Source organism: Chrysochloris asiatica, unplaced genomic scaffold (genome assembly GCF_000296735.1).
Source record: "Chrysochloris asiatica unplaced genomic scaffold, ChrAsi1.0 scaffold00221, whole genome shotgun sequence".
Taxonomy (NCBI): Eukaryota; Metazoa; Chordata; class Mammalia; order Afrosoricida; family Chrysochloridae; genus Chrysochloris; species Chrysochloris asiatica.
Genome location: NW_006408739.1, coordinates 950,037 through 967,172, shown reverse-complemented (window position 1 = coordinate 967,172; position 17,136 = coordinate 950,037). Strand labels below are relative to the sequence as shown.

The 17,136-nt window shown below is 37.5% G+C and overlaps 1 protein-coding gene across 1 annotated transcript in view; it reads left to right on the top strand.

The window, feature by feature from the left end:
• Positions 1–17,136, top strand: part of MPP5 (membrane protein, palmitoylated 5 (MAGUK p55 subfamily member 5)) — a 70,240-nt gene that overhangs the window by 39,012 nt on the left and 14,092 nt on the right. Inside the window, exons 7-12 of the mRNA XM_006873056.1 lie at positions 1,790–1,973; positions 7,916–7,987; positions 8,320–8,391; positions 12,323–12,490; positions 13,369–13,571; positions 15,715–15,825. Of these exons, the coding sequence (XP_006873118.1) occupies positions 1,790–1,973; positions 7,916–7,987; positions 8,320–8,391; positions 12,323–12,490; positions 13,369–13,571; positions 15,715–15,825 (810 nt within the window). The remainder of the gene's footprint in view (positions 1–1,789; positions 1,974–7,915; positions 7,988–8,319; positions 8,392–12,322; positions 12,491–13,368; positions 13,572–15,714; positions 15,826–17,136) is intronic.

The following is a 17,136-nucleotide window of genomic DNA, read 5'->3' as shown; positions in this document are numbered from 1 at the left end:
TTTTTTTTTCTTTTTAAGTTTTTATTGTGAATTGAGTAATAGTTTGCATGGGAGAAAATTGGTTTTGCACTCATTGTTGCATTGCAGTGATTACAATCTCCTCTGTGCATCATCATTCACCAGCATTTGCTTCTATTCCTTCTGGGTTTTTGTTGTTGTTGTTTTTACACAGAAACACACAGGAATATATAATCATTTAAACAACCAAGGGACACATTTTGCAAGTCTGCTTCCTGGCTGCCAGCTTACACATCCTTTCTCTTTCCATGAATCTAGAGTCCTCAGATGCTCTCTCCCTCCATGGCCTTATTTCTGCCTCTGCACACACTGAAACGCAACTCCCTCTTGAAAACTTTTAAGCCAGTCACTTCATGTCTTTATAGCAAACCCCCAATCTCACCCCCCATTTTAGGTAGCCAATGTCTAAGTTGCCCTGTATATTGAGTTTTGAATTTCCACATTTAAGTTAGATACAGTAGTTAGTAAAATATTTTTTGAAATAAAAATAATTTTTTATTGACTTCAGCCCCAGTCTGGAAGAGGTAGTCGCTTTCATGAGTATTCTATATTATATAGTGGAAGGACATCTTTATGTATGTTTGTATCAAATTTTAACATGAAGATAATCAGGCAGACTGGTATTATCTCTATGATATGCAGATTTAGTTATTTGTGGTTGCTGTTGTAAGTGCCATCGAGTCAGTTCCAACCCATAGTGACCCTTATTGGATTTTCAAGGAGCGGCTTGTGAGATTGAACCACTGACCTGGTGGTTCTAATTGATTTAGTTACATTGTTGTTGTTAAGTGCCGTCTAGTAAGTTCCGATCCATAATGACCCTGTATAGGATTTCCAAGGAGCGGTAGGTGAGGGTAAAAGACTTTAAGGAACACCAGATGGCAATGGGGGACAAGCCTGGACATAGAATTATAAGAGTTTTAGGCTGTCAGTCTGTTGTTTGGTGTGTTGAGCCAGCTCTTGCAATCTAACCCATGTGGGGCAAGGCATTTATTGCATATAGGTGCTGGATCTCATTAGATGATAATTGGCTTTTTACAGACTTTGATACTGCCCAGGTTAGGTAAAAATCAGAGATGAAGAAAAGAAGTTAAAGAAAATATTAATTACTTTATCACTTCTTAGAAGCACTGAACAGGTTGTTGAAACTTTCAGAGGCTTATTGGAAAAAATGGCATTAGAGATAGCTTTCTATAAAATTAATCTGAGTTCTTACCTACCTTTAATGTCAAATAGCATGCCACAGTTCTTTGATTTATTTATATATACAGAATTATTCATTGTTAGCAAAAATAGTAATTTGTATCATTAGTATTTATTTTAAACCCTATAGAAACTGTACATAAGATTTGATTATAACTTGATAGAGATAATTTTAAAATATTGGGTTATACCTGTTTCATGAACTTAAAGTATGTTCTTTTAGAAAAAGTATTGAGAGACTGAGTAAGACACATTTGTAGTATAGCCTTTTGACTTTACTACACTGCAGATATGCCTTAATCATTGTTTTTTTCTAAAGAAACATGTTTCAGGTCATGAACAGTGCAGTATTTTGGACATTTTATACATGTTTGTAATCAAAAGCAAGATTAACTTGATCGAAGACAACAGATGAACCTGAGCAAACACTGCCTCTGAATTGTTGATAGTTAGCTAAATTCCTTTCGTACAAATGATAGTTTCCTTTCTCTATTGAAAAATAGTAATGCTTTAATTGTGTTTATAGAATATTTTACATTGCCATTTCATTATTATTATTATTTTTTAGATCCATGTAAAAGCTCATTTTGATTATGACCCTTCAGATGATCTCTATGTTCCATGTCGAGAGTTAGGTCTGTCTTTTCAAAAAGGGGACATACTTCATGTGATCAGTCAAGAAGATCCAAATTGGTGGCAGGCCTACAGGGAAGGGGATGAAGATAATCAGCCTCTAGCAGGGCTCGTTCCAGGTAAGAGACAATATAATAGAAAATGCATAGTATTTAAAAAAAAAAAACTTTTAAAATTTACCTTTGCAAAGAAAAATTCCCTTAAAAATTATGACTTACTTTTTCATGTAGTTAGATTTTTGTGTTACATCTGTAGCATAAGTGTCTTGAATAGAAAGGTGACCTATTTTGGGGGCCTCAGAATGGAATGATGTTGTTATTTCTTCAGTTAACCCCATGTCCTCATATATTCAATGTAGATTATCTTGCAATTAAGGCAACAAACTTTGTATGGAACCCTAATACTGTAATAGGAGATTATCATTTATTGGAGTATCAAATGTGTTTGATACATTAAAAGGAATATGTTAAAATGCATCACTATAAGAAATCAAGAGAAAAAAAAAAAAAGACCTCAGGAGAGTCCTAACACTGCCGAATTCATGACTTTTATTTCTGTAGAGCAGTGGTAGCATTCTCGTCTTCCCTGTATGGTTCAGTTGCCAGCCAGTACTTCTTATATGCAGCCACAACCTGTCAGTTAGTGGAGACTGGTGTGTTGATATGGTTCTGATCAGGTTTCAGTGGAGCTTCCAGACTATAACAGACTATTAGGCAATTAAAACTCTGTGGATCACAATAGTCCTATCCCCCAATTGATCTAAGAGATTGCACATGACTGGGCAACATTTCATTCCATTGTATATGGGGCCAACTTCACTGGCGCAAACAAGCAGGAGATAGCTTAGAGTAGAAATAAACCCCAAACCCCACTGCTGTTGAGTCGAATCCAACTCATAGGACAGAGTAGAGTTTGCTTCATAAAGTTTCTGAGGTTGTAAATCTTTATGGAAGCTGACTCCCTCATCTTTCTTCCTTGGAGCAACTGGTAGATTTGAACCACTGACCGTTCTGTTAACATCCCAGCACTTAACTTATTGTGCCACCAGAGCTTCTTAAGATGGGAATTGTTGCTGATAATGCTGTTGAGTTGCTCCTGTCGTGGTCCTCTAGGATTTTCAAGGAGTGGCTGGTGAGTTTGAACTGCCAATCTTCTGGTTCAAACCAACCTTACAACCTTCCACACCAGGACTCCAAGGATGAGAATTGTTGTTGTTAAGTGTCGTTAAGTCAGATGGGGAGCTTAAAATATTTTATTATTATTGAAGAAAATTATCCCTTTAGAAGAAAGAAACTGAAACTCTGAACATTAAAGTGTTTAAGGAAGCATATTTCTCAGAAAGAGTGAAGATTCAAAGTTAGGAAAATTTAGCAATAACCAAACACCTTGAGGGAACAAGTCACTGGGCTTATGGGCTCAGTACCATAGTCTCAGGGGATATCAAGGTTAACTGGCACAACATAGTCCCTAAAGAAAATGTTCTACATCCTGATTTGGTCCAGAGTGCCTACTGGAATCTTAAAAGCTTCTGAGTGTCCATCTAAGGTGCAACTGTTAGTATCTCCTAGAGCAAAGAAGAGTGAAGAAAATCAAAGATACATAGAAACAATTAGTCCAAAGGACAAATGGACCACGGTAACCTCAGCATCCACAACTCTGAGACCAGAAGGAATAAATAGTGCCCAGCTACCACTACCAACCTCTCTTGAAAGGAATCACATTTTGAAGGCCCTGGAGACAGTAGGAGGAAAATGTGAACATTTTAAATTATTAAAAAAAGAAATACCAGGTATACTGGTCAGATACTAGTGTGGAACCCCTGAGACAATATAGCCATTAGTCACCATTGAGGCCTGGAACTGAACTCACACTTCTGTGGCTCAATTTTTAGCCAAATAATAGGTCTATAAGGCAAGTAATAGCATTAGGGAGGTATGTACTCCTTAAAACAATCAACCACTCTGAGATCAAAAGGGCAGCATTTGCCCAAGAGCAAAGTTGAGAAGGCAGGAAGGATTAGAAAAGAAGGATGAATGGAAACAGGAAACACAGGGAAGAAGCGGGGTGAATGGTGTTACATTGTAGGGATTGCAGTCAATGACATGAAACAAAATGTGTATGAATTGTTGAAGGGAAAGCTGACTAGCTAAGTAAACCTTCACCCAATTCAAATTAACAAGTTAAATAGATAGTGAAAATGATACATAATAGAATGAAGTGCATAGCTTAGTTGAACCTACAAATTGTTCCACAGTTCCCAGGATAGGAATAGATGGAAGGTGAGGAGCAGAACCAAGGGAACTAGTTAAGACATTAAACAAGGTCAAGGAAGACAGACAGTATGATGAGGACATTTGTTTAATAAATACTTGTTAATATCTGCATTGTGTAAGCTGCCGTACTTAGTACTGAAATGAATACGCTTTTAAGTATATCTATTAAATACTCACAGGGTTTTTTTCTTTTCCTTTTTTTTTTTTTTTTTTAATGTGCCCTACTTTATGCTTGAGCCATGGTGTGGTGCTTTAGGATAAGCACTGGACTGGTAACCACAAGGTCAGAAGTTCAAACCCACCTGTACAGGGTCACCATGAGTCAGAACCAGTTGGACTACTTACCAACTTTATACTTCCATAGTATCACATCTGTATACCTCTGTTACAGTCCTTTTTACATTGCATTCTGTTTGTGTTTCCACCTTGCCACTAGCTATCCCAAGGTATGCATTTCTTAAGGTCAGAGGCTATGGTTTACATATTTTAAAAATACACCGACATCTCTTAAATTAATAAATAAAAGATGATTTTTGAAAAAAAAAGGTTCTGCCGGTGCCAATGCTTCAAATTAGATCTAAAACTCTTCTGTGAGATTTTCTAGCCTTATATTTTACCAATAACCTTTTTTTTTTTAAACCAATACCACTTTTTAGAAACATCCTACTTACATCCTAAAATCTCAAGCATTACAGATTGGCGTACATGAATTTGGCTATAAGTAGGAGAAAGAGGGGAAGAGATTTTATATAGAAGAGGACTTGTTGAAAGTGAGCCTAGTAGAGAGATTTATAGTAGGAACAGAAGAAACTGTCCACAGGTTTTGGAGCCATTTATTAGGTCTCTCTTCTGTCAGAGACTAACGCAAGGAGATTTTCTAGGATACAAAAAATTTGAACATAATATTCATATTTATTCTTAATGTGCATAAGGTCATAGAAAGCCCAGTTCTAGAATCTGGAAAGACTTTCTTTCTACTATCATTTTCCAGTTTAGTTGGGACGACTTTAAACTCTGTATTTTTTGCATTGTTGTTTCCTTTCTGTGTTGTACCAGAAGTGTCTCTATTTTTTTTTTTTTTTTTTAATTGTTCCTTTCACCTTGTCACAAGGTGTTCTAGATGAAAAAGAACTAGAGGTATCTAGGGCTTCTTCACCTTTCATGTTATAGGACATGCCTCTAGAATGCTAGAGTCTTAGACAGCCATCATGGTTCCTACCTAGTGCTTGTGCCAAATGCCAATTCGATATCTTCTGACCATGTCAGCTTTAGACCATAAATATTTACAACTAATGTTTATTAATTAATTGCATTGACTTCCTGAAAAGATAGGTGAGCCAGGGGCATTTCAGTAATACCATTTCTAACTCTTTACATGGGATTAATATTCTAGACTTGGTGTGGCACTGTAGGATAAAGCACTCGACCTCAAGGTTGGCTTGAACCACAAGGTCAGCAGTTCAAACTCACCAGCTGCTGCTTCAAAACCCTACATAGGGTCGCTATGAGTCAGAATCAACTCGACCACACTTACAACAATAATGGGCCCACCTTATTTTACCTTATAGGGTTATTATCCCTGATAGTTCAAAAAGATAATGGTTTCCTGTCAGAATTAGAAGAATCTTAAGGCATCATAATGTTCACTTTCCACTAATGATTGTTCATTCCTCTTACAAAACACCGGATGTATGTTCCTACAGAGCTACATCACTGCATCACTGTGTTGTTTGAAATACTTTTGCTTTTTAAATGTTTTATTGTGAATTATGTGATAGTTTACATGGGAGAACATTAGCTTTACATTCATCCTATCGTATATCATTTCATTACCATGGTTACAGTCCCCTCTATGCATCATCAACCAACCAAAGGGTGTACCCTGTATAACTGCCCCCGGGTCATCAGCACACAGCCCCTCTCCCACTCTGGATCTGAAGTCTCCAGCCGCTCCATCTCTCCATGTCATAGTCTGTGCCTCCATCTCTGGTGTCACTGCTTCTCTGGGTAGGGTCCCACTCTCTGCTTTTCTCCCTTGATGGTCCCAGGGACTTTCGCTCATAGACTGCAAAGTCAGTCATTCCCCTCCTTTTGCTACAAAACATCTACCTTTACATTTCCAACCCTCAAAGTCAGTCCTGATAACAGTTATTCACTATTGTATCACAAGAGATGTATCCACATCTCCTTTCATCAGCCCCACCCAGACAGATTGGATACTACTCAGTGGCAATTCTACCTTCCTCCGTGCCCTCTGGATCTGGGCTCGGTCTTGAAAGCTTGTAAGCCAGTCACTTCTTGCCTTTGTACTCTCTCCCCGCCCCTCTGCCCATTTTGGGTAGCCAGTATCCAAATTGCCCATCCCTGTTGAAGTACTTTTTAAATGTGAAAAATTAATTTTGTTCTTAACCTTTTAAAGTCTTTTTTTTTTTAAGTATAGTGCTCTTAAATTTTTTCCTGTAATCCAGCTATTTATTTTCCTAAGAAAGCAGTCTATACAATCTTCTGGGGATAACTTGTCCTCTGACGCTGTGCATGTGTATCATATGCAATGTTAGTCCTGTTGCTTGCACTTTTACAAATGTGTGCTGCATTTAATAGATTGTCCAAACAGATAGAATTTGCTTATTGATTTTCAAAAAATCCCTGGCTTAAAATGGAAAGAATCAGATATAAAATGAGATATAGTAATATAGAACTCTAATATGACAATACAATTTTCCAAGTAAAGCCAAACTACTTTTATCTTTCAGAAACAAGTTTTTTAAGGTATGTTGTTGTTGTTAAGTGCTGTCAAGTTGGTTCTGACCCATAGCGACCCTGTACAGGGTTTCTGAGGCTGTAAATCTTTACGGGAGCAGAAAGCCTCATCTTTATCCCGTGGAGCAGCTTGTAGTTTCAAACTGCTGACCTCAAGGTTTGCAGCCCGATTTGTAACCACTACACTACCACAGGCATAGCTCAGAAAGTTAGATGAAGGTTAGAAACCTTGGGAAAGGCCCCTGTATTAAAATCATAATTCTATGAGGAAAAAAATATATTGTGTTTTCCATTTATCTCTATGATTGGTAGGTTAAAGTTGGGGGAAATTTCAAATACACACGCACAAAGAGGAAGAGGGCCAAGAATAATAAATGCAATTAAGGAATAGTGACCTAGAATTGAAATGTGACAGTGAATGTGCCACATATGAATCTGAGACATTCACTCCCAGAATTGGCTTATTAGATCTGAGAGAACTCTAAGTGATAGAATCAATGTCAGACCTACCATAGTGCTTCTCACATAGTCAGTGCTCAGTGAAAATTTATTTTAAAATGATCATTGAAGATTTTCTAACTCTGGCTTATTACTTACCTTTCCTATTAAATTATAGCGTAGTGGTTACGAATCGGGCTGCGAACCTTAAGGTCAGTGGTTCGAAACTACCAGCCGCTCCGCGGGAGAAAGATGAGGCTTTCTACTCCCGTAAGGATTTACACCCTCGGAAACCCTGTACAGGGTCGCTATGGGTCGGCTCCGACTCGAAGGCACTTAACAACAACAACAACATTCCAATAATACATGCCATAGTATTGGTTAAGAGCAAAGTTGAAAATACTGTAAACCTGTGGAGACTTAGATATAATAGCTGATAACATTCTCATGACATGTGGAGGAAGGAATATAAATGAAGAGCTATTTCTTTTACATATTTCCTCTTAGTTTTTATTTAAAAAAATAATAATAAGGCAAATTTTTTATCAACTTAGTTTTATCATATTTTCTGTCTTCTTTCTACTAATAAGGGAAAAGCTTCCAGCAGCAAAGGGAGGCCATGAAGCAGACAATAGAAGAAGATAAGGAGCCAGAAAAATCAGGTTGGTTGCTTATATGTAATATTAATAAGAGATTTCTTGGGTCTCCATGTAGGACCACGTTTAAATTTGCATGTTAGTTAGAACTTTTAAGAAACTTACAATCATGTAAGAGGCAAAACTGATTATCTTAGAACTTTAAAGAAAGGACAAGATGTAAGTATTAAAGATTATCTGTTTGTAACAACAATTAAAATCTATCTCCAAAAAGTTGTTATATGAATAATGCAATTAGTGCTTATAAATTAAACAATTTGTGTTCTTCAATTTTAAATATGTAGCTTTGTTCAAGAAAACAAATACCACATTGAGTTGTGCTTATGGTTGCCCAACAGGAAAACTGTGGTGTGCAAAGAAGAATAAAAAGAAGAGGAAAAAGGTTTTATTTAATGCCAATAAGAATGATGGTAAGCTTTACTCTCTGATATAGTTGAAGTTATATTTGCAAGGGGGCCAGATCTGACCATTTAAAGTAATGCTCGGGGAGTTTTACCTTTAGTTCCATTATTTTGCCTATTATATTATAGTATACTAGATTACATTATCTTTTGTGCTTGAGAAAGTCATTTCACTGAAGCTCGTTTCTTCTGGAACTCTCTGAGTAATGCAGCATTCTGAATTCTGGGGAAAAATAGGATAAAAACAAAAGTGTTACAGTAATCATTTCTTTTTTTTTTTCTACTTAAATTCTTTGTTTGCAAAGGTAATACACGTGTCTAAAAAATTCTAACAATACAGATATGTTTAAAGTAAACAAGAATATGTCATCCATAATGTCACAGATATAACCCATTCCACATATTCACAGAATATTTTTTATTGTTATTTTAATTTATTGCTAAGATTAAAAATTAAAATTTTTATATCACTGGGCTCACATGCCCAAGTGAAAACAGTAATCGCAGTTGTTCAAACAGAACATGGGAACACTAAATGGTTTAAAATTAAGAAAGGTGTGCGACAGTGATGTATTCTTTCACCATACTTATTCAACCTGTATGCTGAGCAAATAATCTGAGAAGCTGGGTTATATGAAGAAAAATGTGGCATCGGGACTAGAGGAAGACTCATTAACAACCTGCAATATGCAGATGATACAACCTTACTTGCTGAAACTGAAGAAGGCTTAACACATTTACTGATGAAGATCAAAGAGCACAGCCTTTGGTATGGATTGCATTTCAATGTAAAGAAAACAAAAATCTTCACCACTGGACCAATAAACAACATTCTTATCAACAGAGAAAAAAGATTGAAGTTGTTAAAGGACTTCATTCTTCTTGGATCAACACTCACGGAAGCAGCAGTCAAGAAATCAAACGACGTATTGCATCAGGCAAATCTGCTGCACAAGACCTTTTTTAAAGTGTTGAAGAGCAGAGATGTCAGTTTGAGGACTAAGGTGTGCCTGACCCAAACCATGGTATTTTCAATAGCTTCATATGCATGCGAAAGCTGGGCAGTGAATAAAGAAGACCGTAGAAGAATTGATGCTTTTAGTTTTGGGGTTGGAGGAGAATATTGAAAGTGCCATTGGCTGCCAAAAGAACCAACAGGTCTGTGTTGGAAGAAGTGTAGTCAGAGTGCTTCTTGGAGGCCAGGATGGCCAAACTTCATCTGTCATACATTGGACATATTGTCAGGAAGGAGCAGTCGTTGGAGAAGGAGATCATGTTTCATAGGATGAAGGGTCAGAGAGGAAGAGGAAGAACCCCAGCAAGATGGATCGGCAAAGTGGAAGCATCAATGGGGTCAAGTGTGGCAACAATTGTGAGGTTGGTCCAGGACCGGGCAGTTTTTCGTTCTGTTGTACATAAGGTCGCTATGAGTTGGTACCGACTTGATGGCACCTAACAACAGCTGTTCAGTTCAGTAGTCCCATCGCTCCCAATTTTTTGTCACTCCAACATGATTTATTGATTTTTCTGATTTTCATTAATTTCTTGGTTGGTCCTTTGGACTTATGAATTTGCTGCCCCCCTTTGGTTCGTGTTAGAAAAAACGCCAAATAATAAAGCAGACATTCCTTAACTTCATATACAGTTTATAAAGTATAATTTCTCAAGAACTTGAAATATTTTAGACCCCCTGGTAACAAAACAGTCAAGTACTAGGTTTCTAAGCAAAAGACTGGTGGATTGTACCCACCCAACAACTTCAAAGGAAAAAGAGCCAATGCTCAGTATCTATAAAGATTGCAGCCTAAAAAGCCCTATGGGGCAGTTCTGCTGTCACATAGAGTCACCTGTGAGTCAAAAACTGGCTTAACAGCACCTAACTAAGCATAGTGGTTACAAGTTGAGCTGCCAACCTCAAGGTCAGCAGTTCAAAACTACCAGCAGTTCTGTGGGAGAAAGATGAGGCATTCTGCTCCCGTAAAGATTTACAGCCTCGGAAACCCTGTGCAGGGTAACTATGAGTCAGAACTGACTCCACAGTACTTAACAACAACAACTTAAAATCTTGGTGTGGCACTGTAATGTCAGCATTGGACTATGGACCACACGGTCGGCAGTTCAAATCAATCAGCTGCTCCTCAGAAACCCTGTACCGGGTCACTTCGTTGGAACTAACTCAACAGCACCTAAGAACAGCAACACCGTAAACTAATAAAAGTTAAACTGTTACAGATTATTGAAAAGTTCCACACAAGACCAAATCTGAGGATTGGCTTTATGTATATAGATAGATTTTTTCCCCCTAAAATAAGCACCCTTTTCATGCTAACTGGCAAGTTATGTAACCAAAAAGATTTATTGAATTTTCAATCCTATCATTTCTACTTGTCTAATTTCTCTGTTTATTCATCTTTTGAACAAAGAGACAAAAATTAACTGGTCCAGCTATATAAGGTCTACTAAAGAAAATTTGTCAGAAGGATCCCTGGTAGCATAGTGGTAGTAGGTTATGAGCTGGGTTGCTAACTGCAAGGTCAGCAGTTCAATCTACCAGTTGCTCCACAGGCTAAAGATGAAATTTTTCTGCTCCTGTAAAGATTTACAGCCTCAGAAACCTTATACAGGGTCACTATGAGTCAGAAGCACAACGACTCAACAACACACAACCACCACCACCACTACATGTGTCAGAAGAAGGAACTCAGATTTTTCACATGGAAAAGCGTTTTGGAAAGGGGAAGGATTATATTTGTATTCATAGTAGTGACATTATCGATATTTTGTTAATGATAACTATGTGGAGTCCTGGTGTGGGACTGTGGGATGATGCGCTTGACCACAAGGTTGGTTTGAATTACAAGATCGGTGGTTCAAACTTACCATTCGCTCTTTGGAAATGTTACACAGGGTCGCTATGGGTCAGAGCAGATTCAATGGCACTTAACAGCAACAGCAGTGTGGTGCTATAGAGTAAGTACTGGACGACTAACCACACGGTCAGCAATTCAAACCCTATGCAGGGTCACTGTGAGTCGGAACCAACTCTGTGGCACTTAACAACATCATTTATACCTGTTTTATTCCAGGGACAGTATCAGATGCTTTAGATAAATTTGTCAATTTAGTTCTTAGAAAAGTTCCTTGAAGATACAGATGGATAAATTCAAGTTCAGATATTAAAGTAAGCTTTTGAAATTCTCACAGCTAATATATGACTAAGCTGGAATTCAAACAAATATTGTTTGAGCTCCTTCTGTGTGTGAGACTCTGTGGTAAGCATCGGCAAGGAAGGCCAAGCTGGTCCCCTGCCCACATGAAAGGTAAAGCTCAAGAGAGCATCAAGTGCACATCAGGTGGTCTTTCCTTGTCAGATGAAATAATGCAGAAGGACTTAGCAGGCTGCTAGTTATCTGCTTTTTGTTTTACCATTTGACAGCTCTGATTTCATCTGGATGATAGGTTATCAGCATATAACCCCACCCATCATCATTGACACCTCATCTTGAGTCATGATTCCAGGCTAGTCTTCCAGAACAGATCAAACTCAACTCTCTAAGTAAAGCGTGCCCAGTTTACAAAAGTGACAGGACATTTGTTTATCTCTTGGTGTTCAACCCTCTGTCAAAATACTGACTTCAAACTGCTATTTAACTTAAGTGTTCGTATAACTATATTGTATTAGTCATTCAAATCCAGTATGGACCAAGAGTATTCCTAGAAGAATTACATATAGTTGTCTGATTCATTTTCGTATTACCCTAGCACATATAGAGTTCACCATATTACTGTCCCAGTTATTACTGTCATGATCCAGAAAAATTAAGCATTTTTAATGATAATAAATTGAGCTTCTTTTCAATTTTGAGGGAATAGCTGTATTTATATCTTTGTTACATGGCAATAATTATGATCGAAAGGCTTAACTCTCTCTTTTCCAAAGATTATGACAATGAGGAGATTTTAACTTACGAGGAAATGTCGCTTTATCATCAACCTGCAAATAGGAAAAGACCTATCATCTTGATTGGTCCACAGAATTGTGGCCAGAATGAATTGCGTCAGAGGCTCATGAACAAAGAAAAAGACCGTTTTGCATCTGCAGTTCCTCGTAAGTTTGGATGATTCCCGTTTTCTTGTGTTTTTCCATTTTGCCTCCTTTAACAGTATAGAAAACTTTTTATTCATCTAGTGTCACAAATTGAAAAAGACCTTTATTTAACCAAATCTTTGGCTAATTTGTTACTAAAGATAAGAGTATGATACTAGTTACTTTTTAAATGAATTTCAGTTTGGATTCCTTATAATTCCCACTTCAGTATGGAATCAGATTCCTGGTTCTTTATATTGATGCTGAAGGTAGAAACTTGGACCTAATCTCGAAAAACAAATTCAATTTTAAGATTATATAATACCTGACGTGTGGAAGAGGCCCTGGCTGGTGCACATGGGAGTTTGACAGGTTTGAGTTTATCCAGAGGTGCCTTGAAAGAAAGGCCTGGTGATCTACATATTTTTCAGCTATTGAAAGTCCTGTGAAGCACAGTTCTACTCAAATGTAACTATCATTAAGATACTGAAAAAACATACTTGATCATTTCTCAATATAGAAATAGAAACCAAACCAACATTTGAAATTTTTGAAAATGTAAAGATGAGAAAAATTGGAAAATTTAAAGATGATTCTCATGCCCCATAAGATTTTCAAGGCTGAAAATCTTTGCAGAAGCATACTGTGTCTTCTCCTACAGAACAGCTGCTAGATTCAAACTGCTGACTTTTCAGTTAGCAACCCAACACTTCAACCATTGTACCACCAGGGTTCCCAAGAAACAATAGAAACAGTCAGTGTGAGCTTTTAATATTGTCATCAGTTCATTCCTTTATAGTGTGTATTACAAAGTAAACCTTTCTTTCTGACTAGCAGAATTATCCCCCATGTTTACATTCACCCATGCCCATTATTTTTACCTGATTTTGTTTGTTTAGATACAACTAGGAGTAGACGAGATCATGAAGTAGCTGGTAGAGATTACCACTTTGTTCCACGGCAAGCCTTTGAAGCAGACATAGCTGCTGGAAAGTTCATTGAACATGGTGAATTTGAGAAAAATTTGTATGGAACCAGCATAGATTCTGTACGGCAAGTGATCAACTCTGGCAAAATATGTCTTTTAAGTCTTCGTACACAGGTAAAGCTAGAATTTTGATTTAGGTTGTTAAACTTGAGGGGCATATTTTTGCAAAGTAATTTAGTGGAAATTGTATTTTGTCTAAGGACCTAATTAAGTTCTAATATATGTATTTTTTCCCCCTCTGACTTGCTAAGTAACATTAGACAAGTTGGTAAATCTTTTTCAATTTCCTCAGAGGGAAAATACATAATAAAAATGGCATGGAGGCCATGTCTAGCTTCCCCTTTTTGACCCTATTCTAACACCAACCATCCCTCCCACAGTATTCTTCCTTTTCTGCTGGGTTCGAATCGTTGCTGTTGTTAAGTGTCATGGAGTCGGTTCTGACTCATAGCAGCCCTATATAGGGTTTCCAAGGCTTTAAATTTTCAAGGGAGCAGAAAGCCTCATCTTTCTCCCACTGATAAGTTTCAACTGCCTGCCTCGCGGTTCAAACCGACCTTGTGGTCGAGTGCTTATCCTACAGCGCCACCCATTTAACCATTTCTATACACATGATCCTGAGTCCTGGTGTGCCACTGTAGGGTAGACAGTAGACTGCCAACTGCAAGGTTGGTGGTTCAAACCCACCAGCTGTTCCTCAGAAACCCTATACAGGGTTGCTATGAATTGAAACTGACTCAGTGGTTCTAATAGCAACATACATAATTCAGTGACACTAGGCATTTTCACCTTGTGTCATTACTCTCAATTCATTCTCTTCCATTTGTACCATTCTACTTTACTTCCCTTGCCCTCTTACCTACCTACTTCTTTTAGAGTAATTTGTGACTATTTGTTCTACAATAGATGATTTTTCTTAAAGAAGCTCATTACTTATAGACAATACTCTTTACCTTATGAGCCAGTCTATTTAGGTAAAAGGTGATCCAAGGGATAATTTCAGTTTAAGCTTTCAGATATATCAGGGCAGAAACTCTGGAAAGGCTTCTAGTTCCAACCGGAAAGGCTGGACTTTGCTCTTTTCTTTTGCATGTGGAGTGTGAAGTTGTTATTTCTGATTCTGCTTACATGTAGTGCCTTAAGGTGACTGCCTGATTTCTAATTCCTCCCAAATAGATTTTTTTAAAAACTTTTTGTTATGAATTGAGTGTAAATTAACAAACAAGATTATCAGCTTTACATGCAACAAATTATAAACTTTGTCTCATCTCAATGATTGCAGTCCCCGCCCTGCAACAACAGTTATCCTACTTAACCCTGTGGCTTCCCTTTTACATCTTGTATTTCACAAATGAACAAAGCAAAAATATTTGATGGACACATACAAAATAAAAAATACTTATTCATGTAAATGTCCTAAGGGCATATTCTGCAAGCCAGCCTCCTGCCTACAGTCACATAGCCTTTTGTCAGTCCTTGGACCTAGAGTCCTCAGCTACTCTCTCTCCCATGCCATCGCCTTTGCTGTTACTGCTTTTTTAGGTAGAATCTCATGTGATGGTCCTGGGATCGTCTGTTCCTGAAATGAAAGACTAAAACTAGCCCCCTTTTTAGTTACACATCTTCTACAATTACAGTTGTAGCAATCACAATTAATTCTACCAGCAATTACTCACAATTAAATCATAAAATCCTATCAGCATCATCCAATACCCCTTGTTCCAGATCTGTCTGTAGAAGAGGGAGACAATTCAGTGGGGATTCTACCTTACCCCTCTCATTCTGAAACTAAGCACACTCATGAAAGCTTGTTAGTCAGCCACTTTGTAGCTTTATAGCCCCCCATTTTTGATAGCTAATGTCTAGATTACCCATCTATACCAACCCAGTGCACTGAGGAAACAAGCTTGTTCCTTGATACAAAGAATCTTTCCATTCTGGTTGGAATTGGAGCAACTGCATCCATAAGCAAAGGTCCAGTTCATCTGATGACCAGAATATTTTAGCGTAACATAGTTGACATCCTTCAGTGTTGCTCATTGACATTTCATTTTGTAAAAGAGCAAGCATTAACATTTTTACATTAATACACATAGAGTAAATTCTTATCATTGATGCTATGATCTTAAAATACTAGATATTGTGTGATGTTTGAAGATTTTAGAAAATAATCGCAGGCAGCGTTTTAAAAATGACATTGTATTTCAAGTGCATAATTGGGAAATAGGTAAATGATGGAAATACCTTTTCTTTACAGTCACTGAAGACCCTCCGGAATTCAGACTTGAAACCATATATTATCTTCATAGCACCACCATCACAAGAAAGACTTCGGGCATTATTGGCTAAAGAGGGCAAGAATCTAAAGGTAAGGTTCTTATACTGTTATACTATGCCATTGAAGAGAAACAGGAAACATCAGTCTTAATCTGTCAGGATGCTTAAAAAGTACATCAATTTGAGCTTTCACACTGATCATTCTTTCTGGCGTATCATTTTCCCAAAAGTTTTTATGGTTGTTTCATGGGGGCTTTGCAAGGCAGGAGGCTTCCCTTGTTCCCACACTTTTGCCCAGTTATTTTGCCCCACCTATGTAGTACCTTTGTGGTTCCTTTAACTTCTTTGCTCTTCTTCATATTAGTGTATGGTATTTCTAGGAGGGTTATGTGACACCAGTAGTTCTCAGCAGATTATAAGAGTTACTCCCTGTTCTCTACAGATATTCCAATGCTGCAAGGATCCCATTGAAGGCTTTTGCTTTTCTCATTGAAATTTTATGTTCTGTTTTTCCTTTTCCTGTGGTGTTCTCACATAATCTGATGTGGTAAAATATTTTTAAATTATTTTAGATCTATGCTGGACATGGTTGAGTTTGGCTCTTAGTATTCTAAATTAGGGACCAAGGGCATTCCTAGCATTACAGTACTCATTTATATGATGCTACATACATAAAATATATATTAATAACATTGGGATAAATAAGTATTCTGTGATTTACTTGAGTTAGTAGTGCACTGGACCACAAGGTCAGTTTGAACTACAAGGTCAGTGGTTCAAAACCACCAGCCACTCCATGGAAACCCTAGACAGGGTCGCTATGAGTTGAAAGCCACTCAGTAGCATGCAACAATAACAAAAACAAAGGCATAGATCATCTTTTCATGTAGTAATTTGTGCATATTCTTTGTGAAACGTTTCGAATCTCATTTTTAAAAATTGAGTTGTTTTTCTTATTGAATTGTAAGAATTTATGTTCTAGATATGTTCTTTATTAAATGTATATTGCAAATGTTTTCTCCAAGTGTATGTTTTTTGGTTTTCTTAATAGTATCTTTTTCTTTTTTATTTAAAAATGTTTTATTGTGAATTATGTCATAGTTTACATGGGAGAACGTCAGTCTTACATTCATTCTATCGTATATACGTCTCATTGCCATGGTTACAATCCCCTCCATGCAATCCTTCCCCCATACCCCCGAGGTCTTCAGCACACAGTCGCTCTCCCTCTTTGGATCTAAAGTCTCCAGTTGCTCCATCGCTCCACGTCCTCATCTCTGGCTCCATTTCATGCATCACTGCTTCTCTGGGTAGGGTCCTGCTCTCTGCTCTTCTCCCTTGATGGTCCTAGGGACCTCCGCTCCTAGACTGAAAAGTTAATCACTCCCCTCCTTGCTATAAA